This window comes from Eleutherodactylus coqui, chromosome 3, assembly GCF_035609145.1.
Source record: "Eleutherodactylus coqui strain aEleCoq1 chromosome 3, aEleCoq1.hap1, whole genome shotgun sequence".
NCBI lineage: Eukaryota > Metazoa > Chordata > Amphibia > Anura > Eleutherodactylidae > Eleutherodactylus > Eleutherodactylus coqui.
Genome location: NC_089839.1, coordinates 109618476 through 109642044, shown reverse-complemented (window position 1 = coordinate 109642044; position 23569 = coordinate 109618476). Strand labels below are relative to the sequence as shown.

The 23569-nt window shown below is 42.5% G+C and overlaps 1 protein-coding gene across 1 annotated transcript in view; it reads left to right on the top strand.

Annotated features, from left to right (window-relative positions):
• SYNE1 (spectrin repeat containing nuclear envelope protein 1) overlaps window positions 1–23569 on the top strand; it is a 575530-nt gene that overhangs the window by 281932 nt on the left and 270029 nt on the right. Inside the window, exons 44-56 of the mRNA XM_066595961.1 lie at window positions 3003–3104; window positions 5974–6177; window positions 6980–7187; window positions 8192–8304; window positions 8399–8604; window positions 9893–10048; window positions 10225–10516; window positions 10607–10779; window positions 14229–14538; window positions 15515–15679; window positions 19864–20220; window positions 21474–21610; window positions 23019–23196. Of these exons, the coding sequence (XP_066452058.1) occupies window positions 3003–3104; window positions 5974–6177; window positions 6980–7187; window positions 8192–8304; window positions 8399–8604; window positions 9893–10048; window positions 10225–10516; window positions 10607–10779; window positions 14229–14538; window positions 15515–15679; window positions 19864–20220; window positions 21474–21610; window positions 23019–23196 (2601 nt within the window). The remainder of the gene's footprint in view (window positions 1–3002; window positions 3105–5973; window positions 6178–6979; window positions 7188–8191; window positions 8305–8398; window positions 8605–9892; window positions 10049–10224; window positions 10517–10606; window positions 10780–14228; window positions 14539–15514; window positions 15680–19863; window positions 20221–21473; window positions 21611–23018; window positions 23197–23569) is intronic.

Here is a 23569-nt window from a genome sequence, read left to right as displayed (position 1 = left end):
GAACACCTTACTCCACTGCTGCATGAAACATTACTCCAGGCCCAATTGGGCAACTCCCTCCCCCCCTCCTTCTATAAAGCCACCATAATTGTCTTACTAAAGCCCAATAAAAATCCACTAGATTGCAGCTCCTATCGACCCATTTCGCTAGTCAACGCTGACTACAAAATTCTAACCAAAGTCCTAGCAACTAGGCTAAACCAAGTCATTCTCTCCATCATACACCCAGACCAAACTGGCTTCATGCCAGGGAAGTCTACAACGATCAATATACGCAAAGTCCAAACCGCCATTCAGCTAGGCACCAAATTCAACATGCCCTGGGCCCTCGCATCATTAGACATGATGAAAGCTTTTGACTCCTTGGAGTGGAGTTTTCTGGAGGCATGCCTTCACCGCTTTGGCTTCGGCCCCCAATTCATACACTGGATCAAGATTATATATAAATCCCCAAGTGCCAATGTGACGGTGAACGGTATCCCTTCGCCCGACTTCTTACTGTCTAGAGGCACCCGCCAGGGTTGCCCACTATCCCCGGCTCTGTTCGCCATAGCCATTGAGGCTCTGGCGATCCGCTTGAGATCCACTCCTGCCGTAACCGGAATCAGGTGGGGGGGCCTGGAGAGTAAGGTGGGCCTCTATGCGGATGACACGATCCTTTTCTTATCAAACCCTGAAACCTCCTTCCCCCGGGCCTTGTACCACATTGACAAATTCGCCCAATTTTCAGGCTTACAAGTCAACTGGTCCAAATCCACGATCCTGTACATGGACCAGAACCCTGTGATAGATCCCTCAGTGTCTAGATGCGGCCTGGCAGTGGTATCCACATTCAAATACCTTGGGGTAAACATAACTCGAAGCTGCAACAGGTCCCTGGAGGAAAACATTAACCCTCTACTCGAGACCATAAGACATAAACTCAAACAATGGTCCAGGTTGCCCCTATCAGTAGCAGGGCGCATAAACCTAGTCAAAATGGCTATACAACCAAAGTGCCTATACATATTACAGCATATGCCTACGATCGTCCCCAAAAGGTATTTCCAATCCCTAAATTCCTACATTTCCTCGTTTATATGGGGCTCGTCGAGGCGCAAACTAAGCTTAGCAACACTACAAAGACCCAAGAACCAGGCTGGAATGTCCCTCCCAGACCTTCGACTATACTACCTAGCTGGCCAGCTACGAAATATCCGTTCGTGGGTCCAGAATACGGAGAAACCCATCACAGACCAATACCTTGAACACCAAGTAAAAGGCAATAATCTGTTGGTGTATCTGGAGTTCCCTGATTGCTCCAACCCCTCCGATCTATTACCACTCCACAGACTGGCTTTGAGTGTGTGGAGGGAAACAAAATCTCTCCAGAGATTTGGCGATACGGTGTCCGATCTCCCTCTCTGGAATAACCCAGCCCTGACGGCCTTGCAGTCGGTGCCGGACCCCCAATACTGGAGGAACCTGGGGGTCGTGGCACTGAGAGATATATACACAGAGGGCATATTCCCTACATTCACTCAGCTACGTGATTCAATACCATCCCCAAATCTTCAACTATTTAGGTTTTTTCAACTCAGACACGCACTGTCCACCCAATTCCCCCCCAACTCCACTCAGATATCCAATTTCCCTACAATCGGAATCCTTAAATCCCAGGGACCCAGGGGCTTGATTTCGGCACTCTATACACACCTGCTCTCGGCCAAAATAAACCATAACCCGCTTCCAGTCTTTAACAAATGGACGCTTTCCATCCCATCTCTCACAACTGAGGACTGGATTGACATCATGGAATCCCATCTGTCCGTCTCTCCGGCCGTAAACAATAAACTGATCCAACTTTATATAATCCACCAAGCTTATCTCACCCCTAGCAGACTACACAAAATGGGCAATACTCCCTCAAACTCATGCCATAGATGCCACCAACCAGGGGCAAACTTTTGGCATTTGATCTGGGACTGCCCACCTATTAACAAATTCTGGTCTGATATTACCGCCTTTACAAACTCACTCTTGTTATCCCCTTTCTCTATATCACTGGACCCAAAAATAATTTTATTTGGTTTACTGACGGAAGATCAATGGCCCAAATATACGCGCATTTTCCTCAAGAAAATATTGTTTCTAGCCCGCAAGGCGGTAGTACTACACTGGATGGCCGCAGACCCACCCCTACTAACACAATGGATACAATTAACAAATAACGTCATTCCCTATGAAAAAATCATCTACAAAAACAGGGGATGTCCGGGTAGGTTTCAGGAGATCTGGGGCCTCTGGCTCATCAACCGCCACACTTTGTCATCAATCTGATTTTTTTCCGGGGTTCTGCCCTCCTCCTCTCCCCTCTATATCTTCCCTCTCTTTTATCCCTTTTACTCCTCTCTATGTTCCATCTGCATTCTTCCTGAACTCCTCATCTCTCCACCAGGCGTTGAGCGACCACCCGGCGCGGGCTCTCCGGCCCCCCCCCATACTGTTACTTAATTGTTCAACATGCAAACAAAGTAATATTAAAAAGTAATATCTTTATTGTCCAAATTAGATAGGTACAGATCAGCTCTAGTTACAGTTGTATACATCTATAATACTCGTATATATATACTTATTGTTCTGTATGATTTTTTTTCTATACAAATATGCTTTGTACCGTGATTTTTGAAGTCTGACAAATAAAACAAAGTTAAAAAAAAAAAGTTGCTCATTCAGTAATACACAGCAGCCTAATGTGGTCCCTGGAGACTCGGTTCCTGGAGTCTGAGCCGTAATAGGAAATTGAATTTGAGTCTCTTTATGTCTTATATTTCTTAATAGTAAGTTTTCTTTTCTCATTAGACTTGGACTGCGCTGTAATAGGCTCTTCTGAAAAAATTCTTAAGTCATTTACTCACTCCTACTTTGGGAGCGTGGTTTGGCCGTGAATCAAGGCAGTTCGGGAAAACTGTTTAACTTATTTTAATTCTTTGTTCGCCATTTTCTCTCCCGGGATAATTCAGACTGAAGTTACGTGTAAGGGGCAGAAGTTGGAAGAGTTTCACTCCAAGATTTATGAACTGAAAGAGCTGACCAGAAGCCAGGATCCCCCTGCAGAGTTACAGGTAGATGTTGTATATCATTACTCTGATATTATTACATAGCAGATATAGAAATGGGAAAGAAGTGAGTTTAACTCTATGCTGCCTGGCACATCCAGGTCTAAGAATAGCCACATGACATAATAGCAACGGCAATCTGGTACTGCAAATGACTTTGTTTTGAAGAATTGTATTCAGTACATGTTGTGTAATATATTTAGATTTATAGTGGTAGAAATAGATGTTTTTAAGAATCTTTCTCATAATTTTGTGATATTTGCACAGTTTGTCATTCATACTGAGGCAGTAGTACGAGTCATATAGTACTGTAGTACTATAGTTAGTAGTAAGTACTGCAGTGCTGTAGTTTGTTTAGGTTAGGTTCATGTTACTTTCAGTGTGTAACACATCATACTTTGCCTCAACCTAAATGCCAGATGGGGATTTAGTTTACTACATATTCATTCATCCAGTTGTTGGGTCTGTGACAGTCTGCCATAGATTACAGAACACTACATGTAGGAAGTCTACTGATGTGGGAGAATTCTCTGCAATGTACGGTACTTCAAGCTCTCCCTTTTCTCAAGAGCATTCGATTTTACTATTACCTTTACTGGAGTTATCAGTATAATTGGAGGATGACGACACTGGGACCAATTGGCATTATCATTCATTTCATCAGCATTTCTTTACAGGCAGATCTCTAGGAACACCCCCCTTATTTATTGAATTTTCTTTGCCTAATTCTATATTTTGCAGTTACATGATAATCTTTCTCCCTAATGACTTAATTCCTTGAAGCATATAGCACATCTGGCAGAACTGCAGTGTAAAGCACGGAGAGCAGCAAAACAGCAGTCTGACCCTCTGATAAAACAGAAAATTCAGTTTGGGCTATCTCTGAACCCCTGTAGGCACTGCTCGGATTGTAGACTCCGGTTATAGCCAGGCTGAAACTGTAGACTACTTTATTCTAATTGATCTGCGTGAAGAAGCAATTAATAGGCCAACACTGAGGAAAACCTAAATAGCAAATGAGCATTAACTAAAGGCATCAACTTATATATATATATATTTTATATTTTTAAAGGAGTTGACCAACAAAATTAAATTATCCCCTGTCCACAGCGCCCGGCTATCTCCAGCCATCCCATTCATCATTCTTTCATTCATTACAGAACACTCTGGACCCCGTTCTCTCAATCAAGGGAGGTCTCAGCAATCGGACCCCCAACAGTCAGCTAGTTATTCCCAATCCTGTATAGAGGGGGCAACTTAAATTTTGTGGGACATCTTATGTACATCTATGGTCAGAGTAAGATCTTAGCTAGAAAACTTTGAGGCAGACACTCCCATTTCCTATAAACTATGCCCACTTGTCTAGTGAGGCAAAAAAAGTGTCTAAAACACAGTATATCTATTGCAAGGCGCATATACACCACCTTTTGGTGCAAATTAAGCTAGAATTCTGAGCATTTAGCTTAATAAACTTTTTTCATTGCTTCTAAGTACATGGTGCTGAGCAAAAATAGTGCAGTACCGTGTTAGCCAGAAAAATATGTAATGATACAGGCCTCTTTCACACGGGCTTCAAAATCATCGCTACATACGCATGTATGTTCTTTCACATGAGATGTTTTTTAGCCTGAAAGAACCCATTGGAAACCATGAGCTTCACATACATGTGTTTTGTAGCAATGATTTTGTAGCCCGTGTGAAAGAGGCCAAATACTCTTGTATAAGAAAGACAGAAGTATTGTAGAGGGGATAACTTTATTGGCTAACCAGGAAAGTTATATTTGCAAACTTTCCAGGCTATTGAGTCTCTTCAACAGGCTAGTTTGACAACATACAGTGAGACACATTTATAAAAGGTTCTATCCAATTTTGTGGCTTAAAGTCATACATTTTTGAGCAAATAGGTATTAATGCAGAACTTTACAACTTTTTTCCATTTTTACGCTGGACGTGGCTTGTCAAGAGTGGGCATGGCTGCCCTAGACCAACAGAATTATGTATAATTTCAGCCAAAAATTATACTAGAAATGTAGGTGAACTTTGTGCACATTTCTTAGAAGGCACACAACGGAGTCTTGGGGATGTGCCTGATACAAGCAGAGGTTTGTGGTTCTTCATGTATTAAGCGTAATGTACACTGTGGGATAGGAAGAAGCAAAAAGGGTCCAGCTCATCCACTGGGAAAATTATTAAAAACACTAAGCTTTATTCTAACATGCATCTAAAAATTTCAGTCATAGATGCCAAAACATGACGTTAAATCCCAAAATAATGCTCTAAACCCACTGACGTGTTGCCAGCCATCCAACACACTTAATTGAAGCGAAGGACGTACAAACTGACATCACATGTCACCAATTAGAGCCACATGAACATGGAAACAAAACAGGTGCAGGGTTTTAATTGTGAGATCAATCCCAAACTCCAGCAAACAAAGAACACAGCCACAGACACATAAATGTGAACAAACTAAAACCACAAAAAACAGTACTTCATATTGACAAAGAAATGCATTTCCCACATACACTATTATGAGGCGTTGGCATGAAAATTATCTAAAAGCAGTGAAAGACACCTAGCGCACTGGCTAATATATTGTCACAAGCTTATTTGTTCCCCTTTGTTCTACTAATCCAACATGGTTATCATTCAAAGGGTTCCATAAATGCAGTGGCTTTCCTTGTAAAACCTGTGTTTTTGTCCAACACACAAAACACTTTCCTAGCTCAGTACAGCAGCAGAAGACATAAATGTTCCCCCAATCTCAGGAACCTTGGGGATGTTAACAGTCGGATTCCATTAGTGATCCAGTAGATCTATCAGTTGCCCAGAAAACCTCATTTAATGAACTGTTGTCGTTTATATTTTAATGTAGTTCATGGCAGCAAATTTAAAGCAGAAATTGGAACATGCCAAAGAAGTTTCTCAAGTGGCCAAGGGAACATTAGATGACTTTAGTACTCAGAAAATGCAGTTGGAAACCTTCATTGACCAGATGACAGACTGGTTGAAAAAAGTGGAAGAATCGGCTTTGAAATATGAAAATAGTCGGGAACCAGAAGACATGAAAAAACTAAAGGTTATATATTTTTTAAAAATAGTAGGTTTTTACAATCGTAATGAGCAAAAATTCTACGCAAGTTTTAAATTCTATAGAGTTCAACGTTGGAAAGTTATGATAATTTCAAAAATTACTGTACATAGACTGCAATCAATTAAAGCAACCCTCCAGTTTCGGGGCAAAATTATTTATTGAGACCGGAGGGTAAATGGGATGTCTTACTTGTACTTGAGCTTCTCTTCCTGACTCCACCATTCCCCTGGTTCGGTGCATCATTTTCGGGTGGCTTAGTGGGCCACCACCTTTTTTGCTAACTAATGGACACTGTAAACTGTTCTGTGATTGGCCAACACTGATCAGGTGAGCAGTGCTGGCCAATTGCAGAGCAACTGCAGTGCATTGGTAGTTTTAAAACTACCAATGCACTATGGATGCTGTGGTAGTCTAAAGATGGTAGCGGCCATCTTGGCCACCTAAAAACTGACCTGGCAGAACAAAGTGCCAGGAACAGAAGATAAAGTGCAGGTATGATACTCCTCCACCCTCAGTCCCAAAACCAGAGGGTCGCTTCAATTTATATGGATGGAAATCACAGGCAATTTGAAGTACTCTGAGTGTTCTGCGCTTCCAGTGGAATACCCCTGTGGATATAGGCATTTTGATCACATTATATTAGGTATCTGGAAATATCCTGATTTTTTTTTTGCCTTTTTTTCATGTTAATAGCTCTACAAAAGCAGAAAAACTAAATGTAAATTAAAAATCGTATTTTCAGCGAATGGGTTGTAATAAAAAAACTTTTTAATGTATTTAATTGTAGGAAATGCAGAAAGAGCTCCAAACCCAACAATCCAGTATTGATACCACTCAAGAGAACCTCAACACACTCTGTCGACAGTTTAGGTCTGCAGAACTGGAGGCCATCGGGACAGCTGTGACTGCTCTAGTGAAGAAGTATGAAGCCACAAACCAGCTCTGCTTAAAGACACAGGCTGCTCTTCAGGAGAAGCTGGAAAAACAATTTGCTGGTAAATACGGCAAGCTAATTAGTACTGTTGTTAATTTTTTAAGCATTTTTACCTTAAGCAGGCACAACTACATTTCTAGTGGACTACATAGTAGCTATACCTACACTGAGACTGCTGCTGACCTCTGTATCGCTACAGAAGTAGTTTGGTCTCATGAAGGCAACCCTGCTTTTATGGCAACTATCCCAGTCTGTTTTCTGAATTCCTTAGTGATCAACTATTGATGCCAGTGAAAATAACATGGGACTTATAGAGGGGCGTCCCTCCTCTATGAAGTCTATGTACCTTAGTAGAGCATATTGTTAGGTGTTGTCTTCCGGAAAAAACCTTCTTAAGATTATTCTTGTTAGCATCAATTTCTCTCACGTTTCTTAACGTTCAGACTACAACCAGGAGCAACAAGAACAGGTTCACAGACAGTTCCCAGCTTTGAGTAAATTTTCTACAAATATGCCCTAATATGTTATTATAGAAAGGCATAATATCATGGCATAAGAATATTATATCATAGTTAAAAAAGTAAAATCCCCACAATGGGACAAAACAAATGTAGAAAAAATCCAAATAACAGTCAGACATTTTTTTCAAAAAATGCTGTATCAAATCTCCCCTTGGTACCCCACCATAACAATACAGAGTAGAAAGCAGGTGATTTCCAAACTATGCTGTGCTATTACATAGCATAATCTCAGGACATGTGCCCAAGCCATCAACAGTCCCCTGTAATAGGCAGAATTGCAGAAAACTCATCCTAGCCATTTTAACCTTTTACATGCCATCGTCCGTAGCAAGCACAGCACCTAAATGGTTCTATAGACAGAGTGAACTCTCACTGTAATTTGATTGGTACTATTGCAGCACAGTTGTCTTTTGCTGTTTAGTTGCCATTGCAAGCAGTGCCTAGCAAAGGCCCCCAGGTCATGCATCAGTACAATACTAGAATATCATACAACATTTTTCTATAAGCTTTTTGTGTAAATCATGTGAATGTTCTCTTACTTCAGAGTCTATGGGTGAATTTGATGAGTGGTTTGAAGAAATGAAAAGAGGAGTTAAAGGATCTTCAGATCGGTCAGGTGACAGCAAAATTTTGGAAGGAAAAATACAACAGCTGCAGGTAAAACAAATAGATAGAAATAAAAATTCATAACCATTCCAATTATGTTCAAATATGTATTAATCCAAAATCATGTCCTATTCCTTCAACATAGGAAATACTGAACTCCATTGGTGAAGGCCAGCGCAAGTTAGATGCTGCTACTGAAAAAGGAGAGAGTCTTTACTTCTGTTTGCCAAAACCAGTTGTGCTTAGTATTCAGGAGAGAATATCAAACTCAGAGAAAGAATTCCAGAGCCTTAAGAAACAATGTCTTAAGGACAAGCAGACTCTAGAAGACTGTGTCTCCGAACTTGGAAGGTTAGAACTTGCAGTGCATAATGCAATATAGAAACTATTGTTGAAACTGGTACTGTTAATGGGATTGCGAACCAGCAGAATAGAATGGAAGGCCAAATAATAATGGGTACAAAGATTTATCAGGTATATATTGTATTATAGAGAAAAAATGGATAATACAGCTGAAATTGTACAACGTGAATAGTGGAATGGTGATTAGTGTTAAATATTGAGATTGTCTGCTTTAGAAAACTTTTTCAAGTGTGGTTCTCTGCTATGAGAAATTGCAGATATCAAGTGGGTACCTTGTAATGTCTCTTACTTACAACGGACTAACTAAATGGTTATCCCAGTAATATCAGATGATTGAAGGTGCTGCCCTTCCTCTAATCACCTTTAAAGTCTATTTAAACGGACGTATGTCGGGCAAACGATGCCCAACACTCGTCCCTGTGTTTCCTTGCTCCCGTGCAGGAGCACAAGAGCTAGCAGAGCTGTCTCGCTCACGGAGCTGCCAGCAGGGAGACGGGCAGTGCAGGAGATTTCTCTCCTCTCGCTTGCTCACCATTCTCCATTAAGATAACACAGCGGCCGTTCACTACTGAACGGTCGCTGTTTAAACTGAACGATGAGCTCATCACTGATCTTTTATGCTTGATAAGCTCATTACTCATCATTCAGTTTAAACAGCGGCTGTTCAGTAGTGAACGGCTGCTGTGTTTTCTCAGGGGCGGGGGAGCGAGAGGAGAGAAATCTCCTGCACTGCCCCGCCCCCTTGCTGGCCGCTCCGTGTGCCAGACAGCTCTACTAGCTCCCGTGCGGGAGCACAGGAGCGAGGAAACACAGGGACGAGTGTCGGGCATCATTTGCCCGACATTCGTCCCGTGTAAATGGACCTTTATTGTGGGGTACTCACAGGCTAGGTTGAGGTTGACTAAACCAGACAACCCCCTTCACTAATAATATATATGCTAAACACACTACTAAATGTCACATTTCTGTAGCTGAGAAGTATATTTTACCTTCCATCTATTAGTCACCAAAACAAGAGAAAACAATGAAGTCATTTGTATGCGTGCACATTTTCCTGTTGTGAAATAATCCTTTTTTAGAAGTGACCTAATAATTGAGCTTTGTGCCTTTTTTACCATTTTGATAACTCCTATGGTCAGCATGAAGAATTAATGAACCATAGTCGACAAAGAGTTTGTGGTTTAGTGCCTTGTATCCATAACAGTACAGCATGAGAAACTGAATAGAATTGACACAATCCCAGTCTAATAATGTTTATACAAATTGATCATTTCAGTTTTGAGGGTCAACACAAAAAGTTAAGTATGTGGATCCATGAGCTTGAGGAGCGGATAAGGACAGAAACTCTTGGTGAGAGCAAGCAGCATATACCCGAGAAGAAGAACGAGATGCATAAAGTTGAGATGTTCCTGGAGGAGCTAATGGCAGCACGGTGAGTAAATATAGAATTTGGATACTGTGAAACTACAGTAGCCTTCTAGGAAGAAAAATAGACGTTATTGTTAGCAACGATTGCAAAGTCACTTTACTGGAGATCTTGCTGTAAAGATCATTTCAGATATTTTCTGGAATGGGACTCATTTGATTTCCATTAACTTCATGTTTTAGAGATTCTTTTGAAAAACTTTGTCAGCGAGCTCAAACATTACATGAAGATGGACGTGGAGATGGACAGGAGGTTCGCCTAGCATCTCAGCTGAATACAAATTACCAGAACCTTGTAAGAATTCTGAAGGAGAAACTCCATATTTGCCAGGTGGCTCTCCAGGAACATCAAATTTTTGAAGAAGCTTTGCAGACCACCTGGTCATGGCTAAAAGATATGCAGGACAAATTGTCTACTGCCGAAAATACAGTCGGCAGTAAGAGTACACTTGAAAATCGTTTACAACAAGTTCAGGTGAAGATATAAATCCCATGATATAATTGCAGAAATGTGTATTTAATACATTTCTTGGGACACAGCTTTTAAAGTCTTTGATTTTCTTAGGAAATGCTCCTAGCGAAAGGTGAAGGGGAAGTCAAGCTAAACTTAGCCATTGGTAAAGGTGAACAGGCCCTTAAGAGCAGCAACACGGATGGACAAATGGTCATCCAGATGCAATTGCAAACATTGAAAGATGTCTGGGGTACTGTCAACAGCACAGCAGCAAGATGTCTCAGGTAAACTACAATATGTTGACAATTATCTTATATTAGCAATTCACTCTTCAAGCACTTGTTTTCAAACACTTTCACTTCTTTAAAGGGGTTGTCCCGCGCCGAAACGGGTTTTTTTTTTTTTCAACCCCCCCCCCCGGTCGGCGCGAGACAACCCCGATGCAGGGAGGTAAAGAAAGCTTACCGGAGCGCTTACCTTAATCCCCGCACTCCGGTGACTTCAATACTTACCGCTGAAGATGGCCGCCGGGATCCTCTGTCTCCATGGACCGCAGCTCTTCTGTGCGGTCCATTGCCGATTCCAGCCTCCTGATTGGCTGGAATCGGCACGTGACGGGGCGGAGCTACACGGAGCCGGCATCCTGCACGAAAGGCTCCAAAGAAGAAAGCAGAAGACCCGGACTGCGCAAGCGCGGCTAATTTGGCCATCGGAGGGCGAAAATTAGTCGGCACCATGGAGACGAGGACGCCAGCAACGGAGCAGGTAAGTATAAAACTTTTTATAACTTCTGTATGGCTCATAATTAATGCACAATGTATATTACAAAGTGCATTATTATGGCCATACAGAAGTGTATAGACCCACTTGCTGCCGCGGGACAACCCCTTTAAGCCTCATTTACATGGACAATGCGCTTGTATGCCGACCGCATCGTGCCCGAAATTCGCATCAAAAAAGAATAGCCGCTATTGATTCCTGAGCTTAATTAGCGTTTTCTCATCCATTCACATGGGCATATCGTGTGAAAAATAAGCTGCAGCACAGAATTCTGATGGTCAGCAGAAATCCTTGGAATGGCTTCTAATAGCTTAAAGGAGATGTCCCGCGCCGAAACGGGTTTTTTTTTTTTTAAACCCCCCCCCCGTTCGGCGCGAGACAACCCCGATGCAGGGGTTAAAAAAACCACCCGCACAGCGCTTACCTGAATCCCGGCGCTCCGGTGACTTCTCTACTCACCGCTGAAGATGGCCTCTTCCTCCGTGGACCGCAGCTCTTCTGTGCGGTCCACTGCCGATTCCAGCCTCCTGATTGGCTGGAATCGGCACGTGACGGGGCGGAGCTACACGGAGCTACACGGAGCCCCATAGAGAACAGCAGAAGACCCGGACTGCGCAAGCGCGGCTAATTTGGCCATCGGAGGCCAAAAATTAGTCGGCACCATGGAGACCAGGACGCTAGCAACGGAGCAGGTAAGTAAAAAACTTTTTATAACTTCTGTATGGCTCATAATTAATGCACAATGTATATTACAAAGTGCATTATTATGGCCATACAGAAGTGTATAACCCCACTTGCTGCCTCGGGACATCTCCTTTAAATAATGGCAGCCATCTCCTTTTCCGAGTTACGGGTGTAGGTAAACTCCACCCCCCCCTCTTTCCAGCTCCCTTAGGAGTCTATGAGAGCTTTCAGTGTTTTTCGTAAAAAGATAGGTCAAGACCTATCTTTTGACGCAGCATGAAAAATAGGCGAACGAAAACGGACGGCGATTTCACGTTTTGATGGTGCAATTTTTTTCACGCATCCTATAATCGCCCATGTAAGTGAATGCATTAGAATTCAATGCTTCACATGGTCACACTTTTTGGCCAACGTTTTATTGCAGCTTAATAGCCGTGTAAAGAGGCCTTATTCTGATAGTAGAAGTGGCAGGAACTAAAAAGTACAATAATAGAATAATATTGAGCAATCATAGATATATGTACGTATCCTGCCCTGCTCTTTGTTATTTCAGTGTCATTAGAAGGGAAATTATTAGAAAATCACAAGCCACATCAATGGGCAAATCTACATACATAGGCCACCTGCAGACGGCTGGGTCGAATTCTCGCAGCGGGATCCGACCTGCGCTCCTGCAGTGACCAGTGCAGCTCACCTGCTTCTGCGTCTGCTCTGCTCTAAGATGTGCCGTCTGCCGCCCAGCTGGTGCATGTGCAGAGCGTAGCCAACGTGTTGGTAGAACATGCTGCAATTTGTTTTCCGTGTGTGTTTTCGCGCTGACAAATCGCGGCTGTGTGCATAGGATTGCGTTTTGTAATGCAATCCTATGCAGGCGGGCACTGGCGGAAATTCAGCGGGAAACCCCGCCGCGGAATTTCCACCCGTGTGCAGGGGGCCATACACATACTGGTATAACTGTGACTGTTCACCCCAGTTTGGTTGTGGAGCCGCATAATGTTCCTAGGGAGTGACCAAAGGTCCTTTATCACTCTTCACACAGTAGTGGCGGTCACTCTGAGGATGGAGGCAGAGCGGGCTGGAGATCGCTCCATTCACAATAAATAAGTCTTAGTTCACAGATAAACAACTGCCTGTTTACACAGGACCACCATCGTTTGATTTGGCAGAAACTGAACGATAAACTATTCGTCATTCTGTTGCTGCAGGGATTTACAGAGCGAATATTATTCAGATTCCTGCGATCCAGCGAGAATCTGAACGATTATTGTTCAGTGTAAAAGAGGCCCCCCAAAAAAAGGTTTGGTACGGTGTTAGCCAGTAGAGCAAAATGGGATTGTTCTCCGTACGAAAAACCAAGTAATCCTGTAGATATGGTACCTTTAAATGGCTAACAAAAATACATGATGTTATTGCAAGCTTTCGGATCCTCTGAGAATTATGCCCGAGGAAGGATTCTGAGAGGATCCGAAAGCTCGCTATTACATCATGTATTTCTGTTAGCCATTAAAATGTATCATATCTACAAGATTACTTGGTTTCTCTTACTGAAAACAATGACTGAGACCCCTAAATCACCAGAACAAGCAAGAAGTGTTGTTATGGGTACACAGTAGAGGAGCTGCAAGCATTATGGGCACTTATACACTGTATTATGCCTAGTCCTGGGCTTGAAAGAGCGTTGCATGACACAGGGATTCAGAGAGCACCAAAAAGATCATTTATGTGTCAGGAATCATCCTATCCAGGCCCTGCACTAGGCATATTATAATGACGATGATGAAGTTTCCAATGTTTTACCATATGGAAGCATGCAGACTACGCTATTCTGCCCATCAAAAGTCAATGGAATCCTGAAGGAATTGAAGCTCATTCCAGTGTGGACAGAGCCTGAAGATTGTTTGCGGTTATAATTTTTGTAGTTAGTGATGTGTTTTATTATTATTGTTGTTGTTGTTGTTATTATTGTAATAATAATTCTATATTTGTAGTACTAAAAGTCATTGTACAGAATTATTAAAGGATGGCTGCTTTCTTCCAAAAATAGCACCACACCTGCCCATTGGTTGCATCTGGTATTGCAGCTCAGTTCCCCTGGAGTAAATGGGACTGAGCTGCTGCACCACTCACAGCTTGTGGACAAGTGTGGCACTGTATTTGGAGAAAGCAGCCATCTTTTTTTAACTAGGTAACCCCTATGATTTTGAAATCAAGAGATTAAAAACTGTATTAAACATGACTGAACTCACTTTTTGGAATATTATTACTCTAGTGGCTTAGAGTCTGTGATCAGTCAGTGGAATGAATATACAGAGAGGAAAAACCAACTGGAGCAGTGGCTAGAGTCTGTAGATCACAAGCTGGAACAACCTGTCCAGGATCAGAATGGTCTAAAAGAAAAATTTGCACAGTTAGATCACATTCAAGCAATTTTGTCAGACGTAGAAGACCATGCCACAACTCTCCACCATCTTGTTGAAAAAACAAAGGAATTACACCAAAAGACTGAGGACACCACCTTCTCAGATGTGGCTCAGAATGAGCTGAAAACCCACTTCAATGACATCATGACTGTTGCCAAAGTACGTAAACGTTTTTCTTTCTCTGTGTGATTGAAACGTTGATATAAGTAAGTGATTACAATATCAGAGCAAAAGGAGAATTAATTGTGGAACACTGACCACTTGAAGGGAGACTCTAGTACCCTGTTGTATCGCCTCTAGCTTGAATACAAGATGTGATACAGGCGGGCATGGAGGCTCTAGTACCCTGTTGCACCATCTCTAGCTAGGATACAAGATGTGATACGGGCAGGCATGGAGGCTTTAATACCCTGTTGTACCACCTCTATCTTGGATACAAGATGTGATACGGATTGGCATGGAGGCTTTAGTACCCTGTTGTACTGCCTCTAACTTGAATAAAAGATGTGATACGGGCGGGCATGAAGGCTCTAGTACCCTGTTGTACTGCCTCTATCTTGGATACAAGATGGGATACGGAGAGACATGGAGGCTCTAGTACCCTGTTGTACTGCCTCTAGCTTGGATACAAGAAGTGATATGGGCGGGCATGGAGGCTCTAGAACCCTGTTGTACTGCCTCTAGCTTGGATACACGATTGGATACGGAGAGACATGGAGGCTCTAGTACCCTGTTGTACTGTCTCTAGCTTGGATACAAGATGTGATATAGGCGGGCATGGGGGCTCTAGTACCCTGTTGTACCGCCTCTAGCTTGGGTACAAAATGTGATAAGGGTGAGCATGGAGGCTCTAGTACCCTGCTTTAACGTCTCTAGCTTGAATACAAGATGTTATATGGGCGGGCATGCGGGCTCTAGTACCCTGTTGTACTGCCTCTAGCTTGGATACAAGATGGTAAAAGAGTCTTTTTAAGTTTGTACTGCAAAATATTTTATTAGTAGACTATTTTGGCAGTATCTTACTGTTGCAGGTTATGATAATGTGTTATGTTGAGATATAATATGAAATGCTATTGAGAAAGCACTACGAAGAAATAAAAATAAATAGAATCTGGAAATTGATGTTTGTGTCCAGGAGAAGATGAGGAATGTTGAAGATATTGTGAAAGATCACTTACTGTACCTGGATGCTGTTCATGAGTTCTCGGACTGGCTCCATTCCGCCAAAGAGGAGCTTCATCGGTGGTCTGATGCCTCAGGAGATGCCGCAGCCATCCAAAAAAAAATTGCTAAGATTAAGGTTAGTTACTATAGTCATACCTTATTAGTAGTGTCTGTATGTGAGTCTAAAGCCTTTCATTATTGATGCATGCACATTGAATCACCAGACATTTGCAATTACAACTTATTGTATGTAAAGAAATCTTTTCTGTGTGTCACAGGAAATCGGCCATTTCCCATGGCGTGCGAAATACACGTGAAAAAAACCCTGCATGCTTTCGGCGTGCCGCAAGCATATTTCTCTCACGAGCACGCAGCAAGTACACATTAACAATCTGTACTTGCTGCGTGCCGTCAATCCCCATACATTACCTTGCCATGTGTGCACACGTATTTGCTTGTATGAGCCGTACAATTAAAATGTGTTTGGAAGACTGCTCCAATGTATTATGCAACACTGCGCAACGAGCATACAGCCATGTGAGCTCTGCCTTAGTTTGGCTGTAAGACAACTGGCTGCAGCCGGAGCCTCCACCCTCTTCCCTGGCTGGAATCTACACCGACTATTAGCTGGCATAAACTATAGTAAACTGGCTTGTTACCCGCAACTTCGTCTGCGTGGAATTTATATTTTTTAATCTAATCTGTGTTTTGCTGTATACTGAAACGTAAAGAAAGTAGTTCTAGTAATTTTCTCAGCTCGAACTCTGCTAGAGCTTCGCGCTTTGTCTGACTTGCGCGGCATATTAAAAGAAGACCAGAAAATGGATAGGAAATATGATAAAAGAAACCATTTTATACACAGCTGTGATTGGTTGGTATTTCTTATACTGCTGAGGTAAAATAAAAGCTGCACTGTGATTGGTTGGTATTTCTTATACTGCTGAGGTAAATAAAAGCTGCGCTGTGATTGGTTGCTATGGAAAACACAGATTTTCTTTAAAATCTCAATCCATTTTAATGTGTCTTTGGTTCAAGCTTTAATCCTGGGCAACGCTGGGCATTCCTGCTAGCATAATAATCACATACATGCGGCGATGACGTCTGCCCTCAAGTGTCTGCCCATTTGTGTAGGTATAGCTTATGATCTGCACCTCCTTCCCCTCCACCTAAATCTGTTGTCGCGCTCCCTAGAGAACTCTTTATCATTTTCGGGATAAAACGTAGCTTATGTCCTTCCTCAAAATGCAAGCCAAATTTCACCAAAGTCGCTTCAGCCATAAAAAGGTAACAAACAGACAGAGTTACTTTCGCATTTATGATATTAGTATGGATCTGAAGGGCCACAATCAGCCATGCTACCTACCGCTAAGCCCTTCCCACTTTTTATATAGTGGCAGTGATGGCATAAAAATAAAAAAAGTCACAAACCTTCATAAAATAACTATGCACAAAATTGATCAACTTTTTTTTAGCTAGAAGACTGACGAATGTCACGTTAAATTTCCCACATGGTGTAATTATCCAATATCTGTTACATTACAGAAGTGATGGCCTTGAAGACGGCTGTTGCAATGCGGAAGTAGCGTTTATTTTGCATACATTCTCTTTCCATGGATAAGATGTATTTTCAATGTTGGGGCTTATTCAAATGACCGTATTTACGCAGGTTTTTGGGAGTGTAAAAAAAAAACGAACATAAAACGCGACCATGCGAAGCTTTGATTTCAATGGGTTCATTTAGATGAACAATTTTTTGCCAAGTAAAAATAGGACATACATGACTGTTTTCAGTCACCTTTTTTATATGGCGCGTGAAAATATTTTGTCGTATCTTTTGACATGATACGCAGCAAGCTCCCATAGACTTCTATGGAACCTTAAAAAAGGGAGGGGGGGAGTTACCATGTGTATAACGCTGGAAAAAGAAGGCCGCTCGCCCTAATTAGGCATTTAATTGCCATTCTAATCCACCAGAATGGTGTTACGTGCTATCAAAGGACGTGCATTTTGATCGCCGAAATAAATCAATCGATTGGCAAGCACGGACGTATCAGCCTGCTTCTTGCTCTCTCCTGCTTTCATTTTATTTTATGCGCATATAGGATCCTTACAGGCGAACATATTACATACACTCCTGTGAATGGCTTTAAATACTCCCCTTCTGATGGAGAGTTGAGTGTAGCAAATATTCATTTATGCGATTATACGGTGTGTACGGGCAAACATATAAATGCATATGGTCGTCTGAATAAGCCCTTAACGGGGTATTTCATTACTCACATACCCCCAATCTCTGGCCCAAACATGCCACATGCACCTCAGAAATATTGCTAAAATACAGCCGTTCCTCACCACGGACACGCTAAAGACACTCGTGGTCGCCCTCATCTACTCCCGGCTTGACTACTGCAACTCGCTACTCATTGGCCTCCCCCGCACTAGACTCGCTCCACTCCAATCCATACTAAATGCGGCAGCTAGGCTCCTTTCTATCCAGCCGTTACTCAGACGCCTCTGCACTATGCCAGTTGCTGCATTGGCTGCCCATCCACTGCAGAACTAAATTTAAACTTCTCTACCTCACTCACAAAGCTCTGCATGGCGCTGCGCCACCATACATCGCCTCCCTCCTGTCAGTACACCACCCAGCCCGCTCACTCCGATCGGGTAACGCACTCAGACTAAACACCCCTGTAATACGAACCTCACATGCTCGCCTACAGGACTTCACCAGAGCAGCACCCATCCTCTGGAATGCTCTACCCCAAGGCATCTGAACAATTCCCGATGCATGAAATTTCAGACGTGCCTTAAAAACGCTCCTCTTCAGGGAAGCATACCAAATCTCCTGACCTTCCTATGGCGCCCCACCCCGTTTGCCTTCTAATAACTGATTTCCACATAAAACCCCCTATTGCCTGTGTTCCCCATGCCTCCCCCCCCCCCAGCATCTCCTGTACCACCCCTAACCCATTTGTTTCAAACCGAATGTACCTCACATTGTAATTGTATTGTTTTGCATTTATCAATGCCTGAAAGCGCTGCGGAATAAATTGGCGCTATATAAATAAAGATTATTTTATCATCTGTGGAAAAGGAATACATACATAAGGACCTCAAGAATTATAAACCCATCAAAAATTATGTTTAGGGTCCAAACTACATCATATAAGAAAATGACAGCAAGTCAAGTACTCTTGTTTTTATCGAATATTACTGTGAAGGACACAGATACTCATACTGTATATTAGAGAAGTAGACAATAGAATGTAACATCCGTACAAGCATCAGGCAGGGGGATGGATATTGTATTCTTGGCTGCAGCGTGCATGCATCTGCATTTCTCAGCTCACCTTTCCTTATGATCACCTTACCTCTGATCCCCCCTCAATCCGCCTGATCCTCTGTTTCTCCATAACATAAACATATGCCTGGAAGATGCTAATCAGGCTTGCGAAAGGAAAAGAACATGCACATTTGTTTTGTTCTTAGTGAAACCTAAGGACTCATGTCCACAGGCGTATGAGCAAAACGCTGTGGGTCTCCGTGCAGAGTCTTACCGATTTTGTATACATTGTCTCTGCCGGCAGAGATCACATATGCCTGCGTGTGCACTGCACATGGCCATGTATCACACGCACAAAGACATGTACAGTGTGACTGTTTTTCCCTCAAATTCCACGCTCTGTTTTGTCGCGGGGATGTGTATGGAAACGCAATGTATAGTGTATGGACAGCATTTCTTACGCAGCCTATACCAATGTATAGGGCTCACACTGCGTGGTGCGCAGAGAAATAGAGCATGCTGTAATTTATTTCTCGTGCGTATCTACATGCAGTGTCTACATGCACATGTGCACAGATCAATGAAAGTTCATTGACTTCATTCACAGCATATCACACGCCCGTGCAACACATGCGTAATACTTGGTGAAAACACGATTGTGCACATGAGCCCTAAGGCTAAGTATCATGGACAGCAATTATTATCACTGACCAAATGTTTCTGCCATCAGAATTAGAATGAACCACAGCCTGCAGTTCAGTATCATGAAAATGTTACTATGTTATGTTATTCTTCAGCAAGGCATAACTTTAGATATACAAATATCCATGTATAGTTGTCAGACAGTCTATAGAGATGATGCATCCTGGACTCTTGTTGTGTATACTCTACTTTACGTTTCTGTCAGTTTAATAGGAAAATATGATAAGTTTTCGTCAGTACAAACTAGTAGACTTTGTCAGCGTTCCCTCTAGTTCACAGACTGAAAACAACTGCGGTCGCTATAGTGATGTTTTTTTTTTTTTCCATTCCAGGAGTTGATAGATTCCAGACAGACCGGGGCTGAACGCCTGAGCAGGATTGAGACGCTGGCCCCTGCCGTGAAGAAGAACACCACCACTAGCGGATGTGAACAGATGGAGGCAGAGATTGAAGGCCTGCAAGCAGACTGGAAGCAGTGGGATGAGAGTGTCTGTCAAAGTCAGGGCACTCTAGAAGCATTGCTAAGTCAAATGGCAATCTCGGAGCAAGAATTCACATCCGGGGCCTCTAAGCTGGAAGATGCGGTTGAGAACTTCAGTGTATTTCTGGGAAAGTGGAATCAGAAGCTAATGCAAGGGGAAGGCAAGAATACAGACAAAGAAGTAGCAGAAGCCTGGCACAGGCAGAAGGTGACGCTACACTCTTCATACTTATTTACTAACACGTCTCTGAAAAAATTAACCGTAGTACAAACTCATGTCAGCAGTCACATGCAATCTAGAAAAAAGGAATACTTAGAAAGTTTGAGCTAAAAATCTGAGATGAGTTATATTGAGCTTCTAAGGCATGCATGTTAATTGCTGTATACTGTTACTCACATTGCGCATGTGTAACTCACTCCAAAATCTTAGTAACCTGAGGTCCATAATGTGAAGTTCTCTTTAGGAACATGACAAAAAGTGGTCTGCATAGACTAGTGTGATGGTGATCCTGTTCTCGGTATAATTAAGTACTAACTCTACTACATATCACAGCTTATGTGATCACTCTGAGACCTCTCTTTTGTTAGGCTTCAGATTTCTGCATCCCTGGGCCCTAGTTATTATTCCTGGTTATATCTTAGGGGCTGGGGGACTTTACTTACAGGTTTTTATAATTAGATTTTTCAGCTAAACACTACATTCTGTTTATGGTCATTTTCAGTAGAAATGCTCTTAACTGTTTGTCCTTTTAATTTCCATGTTGCAGTTTATCTACATGAAAAGATGAGACTCTGCCATCATCTTTTTACACCCCTCTCTGAGGATAGCACACGGTAGTGCCTGTCACACTGGTTACATTGATATGTCTGCTGTGTGGATCTGTGCAGTAGTTTTGGAGAAACTTGCCTTTTATGAGTAGCAGCACATAGAGGACTACAGGAAGTAGTCCTGGCTCTTCATGACTCCAGCCACCCCACCCTCCAGCCAATTATTGACAGCTCTTTGCCTACTACTGTGCATAGAGAAAGAGCTGCCAGTCATTGGCTGGAGGGCGGGGTGAGTTTGGCCAATCTGCAGCTCATGAATATGCAGGACTACTGGTTTTGGCTGCTACTAATAAAATGCAAATTTCTCCAAAACTACTTCACAGATCCACATAGCAGACCTATCACTGTAGTCAGTGTGACACGCCTGCAGTTTACCACTGTACAAGCTTTGTGCTCTGGGCTCTGCTGTGTGCATGGAGTCTTAGTTTCTTTTAAATTAGATTTTGGTGTGTTATATTTGTGCTGCAACTAACATCGGTCTTCAGTCAGCTGCTACTAAATGCAAGCATAGAAACAAGAGCCAAACTCTAAAAATGGAGATAAGCTTGCAAATCTAAAGATAGTTTTGGAGCAAATTCAAACAAACCAGAAATGTTTTTTTCACTGCTCTAATTTGGTATGATTCATTTGCAGGAGGCCCTGAGTGCTCTTACTGAGGCTGAACACGTTACCGATAGCATAAAAGTACAGCTAAATGACCTTTGCAAGTTTTCTAAGGATTTGAGCATATATTCTGCAAAAGTCTCTACATTAATAAAGGAATACAACAGGTATTATATTACATCATTTGTTCTCAGATAAAGTGCATGTAGAATAAGGCCTCCTGCCCTCGGGTGGAATTTTGCTGCAGAATCCGTGATGGGCGTCCACACTGCGGATTCGCAGCAAATACCGCCCATAGCGCGCTATGGGAAATCAATTCTTCCTACGCACTCGCGGAAGAAAACTTGCAGCATGCTCCACTTTTGCATGGAATCTGCGCAGATGGCTTCCATTGAAGTCAATGGAATCTGTCCGATCAGCAGCCCTTCTGCAATGACATTGTGGAAAGGTAGCGGATTCTACATCATCGCAAGGTGATGATTTTAAAAAAATCCATCTCTGCAGTGCGCAGGAGGCCTAAGAGTCTTGGCTACATCCACTCATACCTTATGGCCCATTCACTTGTGTGTTTATTCTGTCTGTTCGTGTATTTAATGGATAGCACACAGACAAATAATAGCCTAAGAGGTTATTCAGCTGTGGGAGTTCTCTCACGGACTAACATGTCCTATTCTGATCTGCATCACGGATGCGAGTAGGACATGCAATGTGCAAAGTCCTGTACATCGGGATAGGGTGTCCGTGTGTTGTCTGATTTGAGTTGTGCCTGAGAATCTTGGGCACAAAACACACACAGTCGTCTGTCTGAATGCGTCTTTACTATCAATCTACACAATATACGGCTGCCTGTCCATTGGCGAGATGTTGTCGCGAGATCCACGGCGATAAATCGCCAACGGAGCTCGCATAACATGCTTTACATAGGATACCAATGGAAAGTGCAGCCCAACGTCCACGAGCGGAGAATCATAGTGATTCTCTGCTCGTTTGATTAAAATCACGGCATGCCGTGATTTGCCACGATTCTCCACAGTGAGTCTATCAATTAGATAGGTTCATCGCAGAAACCTAACAGTGCTCCCTTCTCCTCCCCCGTGGCGGAATATCGCTAGCGATATTCTGTCGCGGCCATGAACAAGCGACCTAAGTCTACGTGAAACTTTCGTACATTTTTCCTCATATAATCACAACTGCTGGCATATATATATTAAAGAGGGGTAGACTGTGAGCCTCCAAATATACATGCATGGGTTTTATAGTGGATTATTGTGATTATTATCTTTGTTGTTACTAAAGGGGTTGGCCCGTAAGCAACTACACTACATTGTGCTATCTCCGACAGTCCAGTAGAGAGTGAATGGAGTGCACATGCATAATCACTGCTCCATTGTTACACGAGACTCCCCTTCTTGTGATCATAGGGGTTCCAGCAGTCGGTCCCTGAGCGATCATACATTTATTGCTTATCCATCAGATAGGTGCTAAGTGTTGTTTACAGCCCACCCCCTTCAAATATTCTAACATCATAGTAATTATTACTGACATTATGTTTTTTCTTATCCACTGTCTTTAAAGTCTTTGCTTGCAAACTTCTAAAAGTTGTCAAAGTAAAGAACAAATTTTGCAGCAGAGGTTCCGCACTGCTATCCGAGACTTTCAGCAATGGCTCGTGAATGCTAAAGTGACAACTGCCAAGTGCTTTGATACTCCTCAAAGTATTGATGAAACATCAACAAGTCTTCAAAGGATTCAAGTAAGATTGCAGATATTTCCTGCACAATGTATAGTGTTAATAGACTAGAGGTCTGCTCCCATTATAGACATTTATGGTGTATCCACAGGATAGGTGGGATTTAGATGGAAGTTACAGAAGCAGCTGAACTCTTTTGTAAGGCTCTTTTCAGATGGTAGGTTTATTGCCAGCACTGTCCCTATCCAAGGTTTGCACAGAAGGATAGGGACAGTGCTGACAGCCCTATCCAGCCCTATGCACAGAAGGTCCCTATCCTGTGCATAGGGCTGGAAACCAGGATGGAACCATAGGGGTCAGTATCTCACATAGTTTTCCGAACTTGCTTTGTATCAGCAGCACTCCTTATAAATCCCTATCACTTCTTAGGAGAGCG